Source organism: Habropoda laboriosa, unplaced genomic scaffold (genome assembly GCF_001263275.1).
Source record: "Habropoda laboriosa isolate 0110345459 unplaced genomic scaffold, ASM126327v1 scaffold175, whole genome shotgun sequence".
Classification (NCBI taxonomy): domain Eukaryota; kingdom Metazoa; phylum Arthropoda; class Insecta; order Hymenoptera; family Apidae; genus Habropoda; species Habropoda laboriosa.
In genome coordinates, this window is record NW_017100347.1 from 577,976 (window position 1) to 586,520 (window position 8,545).

General features: G+C 34.0%; 1 protein-coding gene across 1 annotated transcript in view; it reads left to right on the forward strand.

Moving 5' to 3' along the window:
* LOC108574532 (eIF-2-alpha kinase activator GCN1) overlaps window positions 1–8,545 on the forward strand; it is a 10,626-nt gene that overhangs the window by 842 nt on the left and 1,239 nt on the right. Inside the window, exons 3-9 of the mRNA XM_017937141.1 lie at window positions 216–411; window positions 520–4,613; window positions 4,690–6,175; window positions 6,264–6,900; window positions 7,552–7,896; window positions 7,974–8,167; window positions 8,254–8,465. Coding sequence (XP_017792630.1) covers window positions 216–411; window positions 520–4,613; window positions 4,690–6,175; window positions 6,264–6,900; window positions 7,552–7,896; window positions 7,974–8,167; window positions 8,254–8,465 — 7,164 coding nt within the window. The remainder of the gene's footprint in view (window positions 1–215; window positions 412–519; window positions 4,614–4,689; window positions 6,176–6,263; window positions 6,901–7,551; window positions 7,897–7,973; window positions 8,168–8,253; window positions 8,466–8,545) is intronic.

An 8,545-nucleotide genomic window follows, 5' to 3' on the forward strand; every position in this document is an offset into this window, starting at 1 on the left:
ATATTTATAATATTTATTGTTATATTTTATATTAATTTTTGTAGTAAGTTTAATAATAACACAAATAAAAGTTTTGTAAATTAAACTAAAAGTTATTTAAAAAGTATTTTCAATCTGTTGTTATAGTGCTTATTCAAAGTGATACTTTCATCTTATTCTTTTATATTGAATCCAAATTGCAACTAAATTTAATAAGTGCTATTTCTACATTTTAGGCATCAATGAGAAGATTGTCAATGGAATTTGTAAAACCATATCTCTTACTTTACATCGGTATAAGGATACTGCTTCCCAATCTTACGTGAAAAATTTGATTATGGAATTGTTGAAAAAACAACCAGAGGCTACCATTAAACACATGACAAATGTTGTTGTAGAACAAGCTATGTGGCATAAAAATATAGTTCCTACGTATGTAATAACATACATAATTCTCTGAATATATTTATTTAAAAAGGTGTTTAACTTTAAACAATGTATAAATGCTTAACAAAGACTTATCAACATTTTATTTTACAGTTTGAATACAGCTTTAACTGCATACCTAGCATTGAAATGGTCAACACTAATTATTTTACATGGACATAAAATTATTTTAGATATCAATTCAGAATTACCAAAACTCATTGAAGCACAAGCAAATTTAAGTGCAGCAGCTGTGGCAACCATGGACAAAAAATTGACTGAAAAAATATATGTTTTACTAGCACACCAATGGTCAAATATTAAAGACATTGAAATTACATATTTAGAAACACTAACAAAATTGGAATCTGGAAATGGTGTAATTGTTCTTGCTAGTTTACTTACTAAATATTTAGTCAGTACAAAGAAAACTGAATTGCTGGAGAAATTAAAGGTAAATCTATGTGATAACAGATTCATATGTTGTGAAATCTGTTTTTATGATGAATTTAAGAATCAACTATTGCCAGCTTTACAAAAGGCTATGTTAAGAAATCCAGAAATTATTATTGAATCAGTTGGACATATTTTAAGTGGTTTAAGTCTTGATTTAAGTCAATATAGTCTACATATAAGTAAAGGATTATTTGCAAATTTGCATTCAAAGGAAGATTTAGTTAGAGATGAAGCTGTTGGAGCATGCCGTAGACTTGCTCTTCAGTGTTCAGATGCTACTGCTTTAGAAAGTTTATTGTCATGTGTATTTGCTGTATTTCATGGTTCAGAAGGAAAACTTACTGTTGCAACTCATAAAATTTCTGTATTACAAGGTGCTGGTAATCTTAGTTACAATGCAACTTCAGGAAGCAGTGTTCAAAGATTAGCTGAAATAGCTTGTGAACATTTCATAAAAGTTTTGGAAACTGAAGTTCATGAGAAAACTTTAATACATGCTCTTGAAATGATGGCCTTATGGACTAATAAATTTGTAAACAATATCCCAAAAAACGTAATAGATGCATTTGAAAAAGGTATGAACGCTAAGACGTCAACTGCTGCAGTGCGCACTGCTTATATTAGACTGTTCTTTTCTACACCAGTGGCTTCCTATTCTGGAACAGTAACGCCACTACTAATACAAGCAATAACAAGAGCTATGCAACAATCTGCACAATCAGCCGCAGTTACAGAAGGTTTAGTAGCTTCTTACTTGCTACTGAAATTTGTCCTTGCTGGTCAAGTAGAAAATGACAAGCAATCTATATTGTGGAGTGCAATTGATGAGCAAATATTCTTTTCAGAAAAATTTTTGTCAAGTTGTGGAGATGATATCTTATATCATTTAATGTTACTTTGTGAAAGATTAATTACAGAATTTAGTGACAGATTGAATGAAAAAACTTTGAATGGTGTTCACAGAGCAATTGTAGCATGTGCAACAGCTCCTAAATATAATACAAGAAAACGCTGTTTTCCATTAATTAAGAAAGTTTTAACTGGTTTGAGTACATATGGGCCAGCACAAGAATTGTTAACAGAATTCACTAAATTCTTAGAAAATGTAAAAATTAAGTCCGAAACTGATAAAGAAAACAAGGAAGATTCTTCTGTTAGTGAGATAACTGGTAGATGTCTTGCAGATGGATTGCTTGCTATTTGTTCAGGCTCCTTTTTGTTTGAATTACCTGCTATGCAAATGACAAGAGATGCATTGATACCAGCCCACCATCCTGCAGTCTTTAAAGCTATGCCGAATTTATGGTTTAAAATTGCAAAAAATTTTAATCTTGTACCAAAAGATTTTTTATGTTCATTTAATATTGAAATAAAGAAGATGCTCGTGCAAAATTATAAATCTGATATTAGTTATGAAAATGCTGTAACAAGAGTGATATCGATTATACCGGACATTATATTACCAGCAATAATATCAAACGTTATAAGTAAACTTGATGATCCAGAAATTTTAAAAGTTACTGAAGGCGAATATTTTACTTACCTCACACCAGAAGGAGAATTATATGACAAAAGTGTATTGCCAGCAAATGATGAAAATGATATTTTTAGTTCAATGAACATGAAAAGAGAGAGTAAAGTATATTCATTTAAAGAACAGCAAGAAGAATTACAACTTAGACGAGAATTATATGAAAAACGAAAAAAGGAAGGAAAAATAAGGGAACCAAAACTAACACCTAAACAAGAAGAAATTCTCAAAACGCAGATGGCAAAAGAAAATGAAATTCGTAAAAGACTGACCGAATTGAAATTTAGAATAGATAATGCTGTTTCTCTGACTAAGTGTTCTATGCATGGAAATGATCAAGAATTATCTGTTTATTTAAAAGATCTTCTGCCACCGATTTTGAAAAACTTAGGATCACCATTAGCTGCTCCTGCAATGTCTGATCTTTTTATCTATTTAAAACAAATCGTGAAAATAGGTAATCCAATTTTAAATGATTTAGTAGCACATGTTACATTGCGACAATTACAGCCACAATGTGACTTAAATCAAGCTTGGGAAGAAGAAAGCCTTGATGCTGCGGTAAAAAGAACTTTAAACCTTTTACATACAACAACAATAAAACAAAAGAAATTATTCACTGCTCCCACATTTTGCTATATTTTTCCATTTATAAAGAAAACCTTATTGTCTTATAAGGATGATAATATGATTGTCCAAGGGTTGCAAATAATACAGGAGCATGCTAAACAAAGAGGGAATTCTTCTAATTTCAGAGATATGAGGCATCCCCAATTATTACCGCGTAAACATATGTTTGATCTGTTAATAGAATTAATGGAAATTACAACTGGAAGAGTTCAGACACATGCAGTTGCAACATTATTAGATGTTGCTCAGTCTGGTAGTGGTCAATCAGGTACTGCAATAGCAACTAGTGAAGATATAAACTCTTTAATTAAAGCATTACAGAATTCTTTGTCTACAATACGAGATGCAGCATTGAGGGCTTTAACAGTTGTAAGACGAGCCTTTCCATCTCAGAAGGAAGATCCTGAACAACTTTCTCATCTCATTAGGAGAATATGGATTGCTAAGTATGATGTTAATGATGAAAATAAAATCCTTGCTAATGAATTATGGAATATGGCAGACTTAGTAATGCATGCAGATAATCTTGCTGATGAACTTATTCAAGATATTGCACATCCTGTAGAACCTGTACAGCAAGCTGCTGCTTGTGCTTTGGCGCAATGTTTAACTGACGTTCCCCACTTAGTACCAATAATCTTGGACAAATTATTACAGCTTTACCAAGCAAAATTAACTATAATTCCACCAAAATTAGACAATTTTGGCCGCGTTATCGAACAGCCTATTGATACTTGGGGTCCACGACGAGGTGTGGCACTTGCATTGGCTCAAATGGCATCTCTTCTTACTGCTGACACAGTACTTAAACTTGTGCAATTCTTTGTTTCAACTGGGTTAGGAGATAGAAATCAAGCCGTTCGCACAGAAATGTTAACTGCTGCTGTAGCTGTTGTCGATCTTCATGGGAAAGCAAATATTACTTCTTTATTACCTGTTTTTGAAGACTTTATGGACAAAGCTCCAAAGATTGGTAGCTTCGATTCGATTAAACAGTCGGTAGTTATTCTTATGGGATCGTTAGCAAGACATTTGGACAAAGATGATTCACGTATTAAACCGATAGTTATGCGTTTGATTGCTGCTCTTTCTACACCATCACAGCAAGTACAAGAAGCAGTAGCCAATTGTCTACCACATCTTGTACCTTCTATCAAGGAAGATGCACCAAAAATTGTGGACAAATTAATGGACCAATTGTTAAAATCAGACAAATATGGGGAACGTAAAGGCGCAGCTTATGGTTTAGCAGGTATAATCAAGGGTATGGGAATACTGGCGCTAAAACAACTTGATATTATGACCACATTAACTAATGCCATTCAGGATAAAAAGAATTATAGGCACCGAGAAGGAGCGTTATTCGCTTTTGAAATGTTATGCACGATGCTTGGCAGACTATTTGAACCGTACATCGTTCACGTGTTACCGCATTTACTGCTATGTTTTGGAGACACAAGTCAGTATGTTAGGGCAGCTACTGATGATACAGCACGTGTAGTTATGAGTAAACTGTCTGCACACGGGGTAAAACTTGTTTTACCTAGTTTATTAGCAGCATTAGAAGAAGACTCTTGGAGGACCAAAACTGGTAAGAAATTTGTAAATGTTAATGTTGTTCAAAACGTCAAGTATATTCTAAAAATGATTGTTCTTTATCTTTATAGGATCTGTCGAATTATTGGGTGCAATGGCATATTGTGCACCAAAACAACTTAGCAGTTGTCTTCCAAGTATTGTTCCAAAGCTCATTGAAGTACTTAGTGATTCACACACAAAAGTTCAAGAAGCTGGTGCAGAAGCTCTTAAGGTTATTGGAAGTGTAATTCGAAATCCAGAAATTCAAGCTATTGTACCAGTTTTATTGAAAGCTTTACAAGATCCTTCTCATAAAACAGCTACATGTCTTCAAACTCTTTTAGATACACAATTTGTACATTTTATTGATGCTCCATCATTAGCTCTTATTATGCCTGTAGTACAACGAGCGTTCTTAGATCGTTCAACAGAAACAAGAAAGATGGCAGCTCAAATTATTGGAAATATGTATTCTTTAACTGATCAGAAAGATTTAACTCCCTATTTGCCGACTATAATTCCTGGCCTGAAAACGAGTTTATTAGATCCCGTACCAGAAGTACGTAGTGTATCTGCAAGAGCTTTAGGTGCAATGGTACGAGGAATGGGTGAATCAAGCTTCGAAGATTTACTTCCTTGGTTGATGCAAACACTTACATCTGAAACGAGTAGTGTTGATCGATCAGGTGCTGCACAAGGTCTTTCAGAAGTTGTGAGAGGATTGGGTGTTGAAAAACTTCATAAACTTATGCCCGAGATTATCAGTACAGCTGAAAGGACTGACATAGCTCCTCATGTTAAAGATGGTTATATTATGATGTTTATTTATATGCCAAGTGCATTTACTACAGAATTTACACCTTATATTGGACAGATTATCAATCCCATTTTGAAAGCTTTGGCTGATGAGAATGAATACGTCCGTGAAACAGCACTCAGAGCAGGTCAGCGTATCGTTAATCTTTACGCTGATTCTGCAATCATGTTACTGTTACCAGAATTGGAAAAGAGTCTCTTTGATGACAATTGGCGTATTAGATATTCCTCAGTACAATTACTTGGAGATTTATTATATCGAATTTCTGGTGTTTCGGGAAAAATGTCAACAGAAACTGCCAGTGAAGATGATAATTTTGGGACCGAGCAGTCTCACTATGCCATTATTAATGCACTTGGCGCTGAAAGGCGAAATCGTGTTTTAGCTGGATTATATATGGGTAGATCAGATGTTGCATTGATGGTACGCCAAGCAGCTCTTCATGTATGGAAAGTTGTTGTAACAAATACACCGAGAACATTAAGAGAAATATTACCGACATTGTTTACCTTATTACTCGGTTGTTTAGCTAGTACAAGCAACGATAAAAGACAAGTAGCAGCAAGAACTTTAGGAGATCTGGTTAGAAAATTAGGTGAAAGGGTGTTACCAGAAATTATACCTATTTTGGAAAAAGGTTTGCAAAGTGATCAAGCTGATCAACGGCAAGGTGTATGTATTGGTTTATCAGAAATTATGACAAGCACAAATAAGGATATGGTGATAACTTTTGTAATCAGTCTAGTTCCAACAGTGAGGTAAGTTTATTTTTACACTTAATAAGCATTAAAATACAAGATGACAATTAAACAAATATAAAAATTATTTTGATTTATTTATTTTTAGGAAAGCATTGTGTGACCCATTACCAGAAGTCAGACAAGCAGCAGCAAAAACTTTCGATGGCTTACATTCAACTGTCGGAGTTAGAGCATTAGATGATATATTACCAGCAATGTTAACACAATTAAATTCACCGGATCCAGCAGAAGCAGAAAATACCTTAGATGGTTTACGCCAAGTAATGGCAATCAAATCTCGAGTTGTTCTACCATATTTAGTACCTCAATTAACAACTCCTCCTGTTAATACAAAAGCATTATCAATCTTGGCCAGTGTAGCGGGCGAGGCGTTAACGAGGTTCCTTCATAAAATTCTACCAGCTTTGTTGACTGCTCTTTCTAGTGCTCAAGGAACACCAAATGAAGTTCAGGAATTAGAATATTGCCAAGCGGTTATTTTATCTGTTACTGACGAAGTTGGCATTAGAACAGTTATGGATCAGCTTATGGAAGCTACAAGAGCTGACGATCCATCTAGACGTCGAAGCGCTGCGACTTTGTTATGTGCTTTTTGTCGGGATACTCGTGCAGATTATAGTCAATACGTTCCCCAGTTATTGCGAGGACTCATTCATTTATTTACGGATGATGATAAGGATGTACTACAAATGAGTTGGGAAGCTCTTACAGCAGTTACAAAAGTAAGACTATTTCTATTCTAAAGATTTAATTGCTTTAGTTACTAATATTATATGGTGTTATTACCACATACACCTATCCCCCGATTTACACGGTACTTTATTTACACGATTTCACTTTTACACGGTTTTCAAAATAACGGCTTTTCAGAAATATAAACTGTTAAAAATAAAAGTTTATGCTGCGCACATATTTGTACAGTCATTTTTTAGCACCGTTCGTTTGTTGACACTGGCGTTAAACCAAAAAATGAACGGAATTTTCCCCATTTTTGCACACAAAAAGCATTCATATTGTAACGTAAAGTTTGCCGCCGCCGCGGATCTTTCATTGGCGACCGGCTATTTTCGCCTTCGTCGATCGCTCGCTCGAAACTAAACCCTGACCCTGAATATTTTTTGTTTTTCATTTTTATCTTATTTTTATTTTACATTTAAAATAATGAATTTAATTAAATCACTGACTAAATTATGCGCATTTTGTTTTTTCCCCGATTTACACGGTTTTTCATACAGAAAGCCATGATTTCGATTTACACGGTATTCTGAGGAACCGATCATCCGTGTAAATCGGGGGACAGGTGTAATTGTGTTTATCGTAGATATAATTTTCAATTAATATACTTAAGATTGATATATTAATTTTATTTGTAGACTCTGGCATCTGATCAACAAATTGCACATGTACAAGATATTAGACAAGCTGTTCGATTTGCAGTATCCGATTTAAAGGGGCAAGAATTATTACCAGGATTCTGTTTACCAAAGGGAATTACACCCATTCTTCCGATATTCAGGGAAGCTATATTAAATGGTTTACCAGAAGCAAAAGAGCAAGCAGCTCAAGGACTTGGAGAAGTTATAAAATTAACCAGCGCTTCAGCGTTACAACCAAGTGTCGTTCATATTACTGGACCGTTGATTCGGATTCTCGGTGATCGTTTTAACTGGAGCGTTAAAGCAGCAGTTTTAGAAACGCTTGCAATTTTACTTGGCAAAGTAAGAAAAACTAATGAGTATAATATAAATGCAATATTTAAAAACACAAGTACGTAATAACTGAATATTCTCATCAGGTTAGGGTAATGCTAAAACAATTTTTACCACAATTACAAACCACTTTCTTGAGAGCATTGAATGATAGTAATAGACAAGTCAGATTAAAAGCTGCTTATGCTTTAAGTAATCTCATTGTAATTCATACTCGTGTTGATCCATTATTTACTGAACTTCACTTTGGCATAAAAGCTGGTGATGATCCAGCCATTAGGTAAAGTAAAATAATGAGCATATCTCATATAACTTATATATTCGTAATGATTAATTCATTAACAATGTATATATTGTTTTATTTAGAGAAACAATGTTACAAGCTTTACGAGGAGTGCTTACACCTGCTGGTGACAAAATGACAGAACCAATGAAAAAACAATTTTTTACTACTTTAACTAGTATGCTTGGTCATCCAGAAGATGTTACAAGAAACGCTATAGCTGGTTGTTTTGGAGCGCTAATACGGTGGCTTAGTCCAGATCAACTTAACATTGCATTTAACGAACACTTATTATGTAAGTCGTTTCCTTTTTAATATTTTATTAAAAATATAAAAACAAATATTAATTAATAAATAAATACATAAAATAAATAA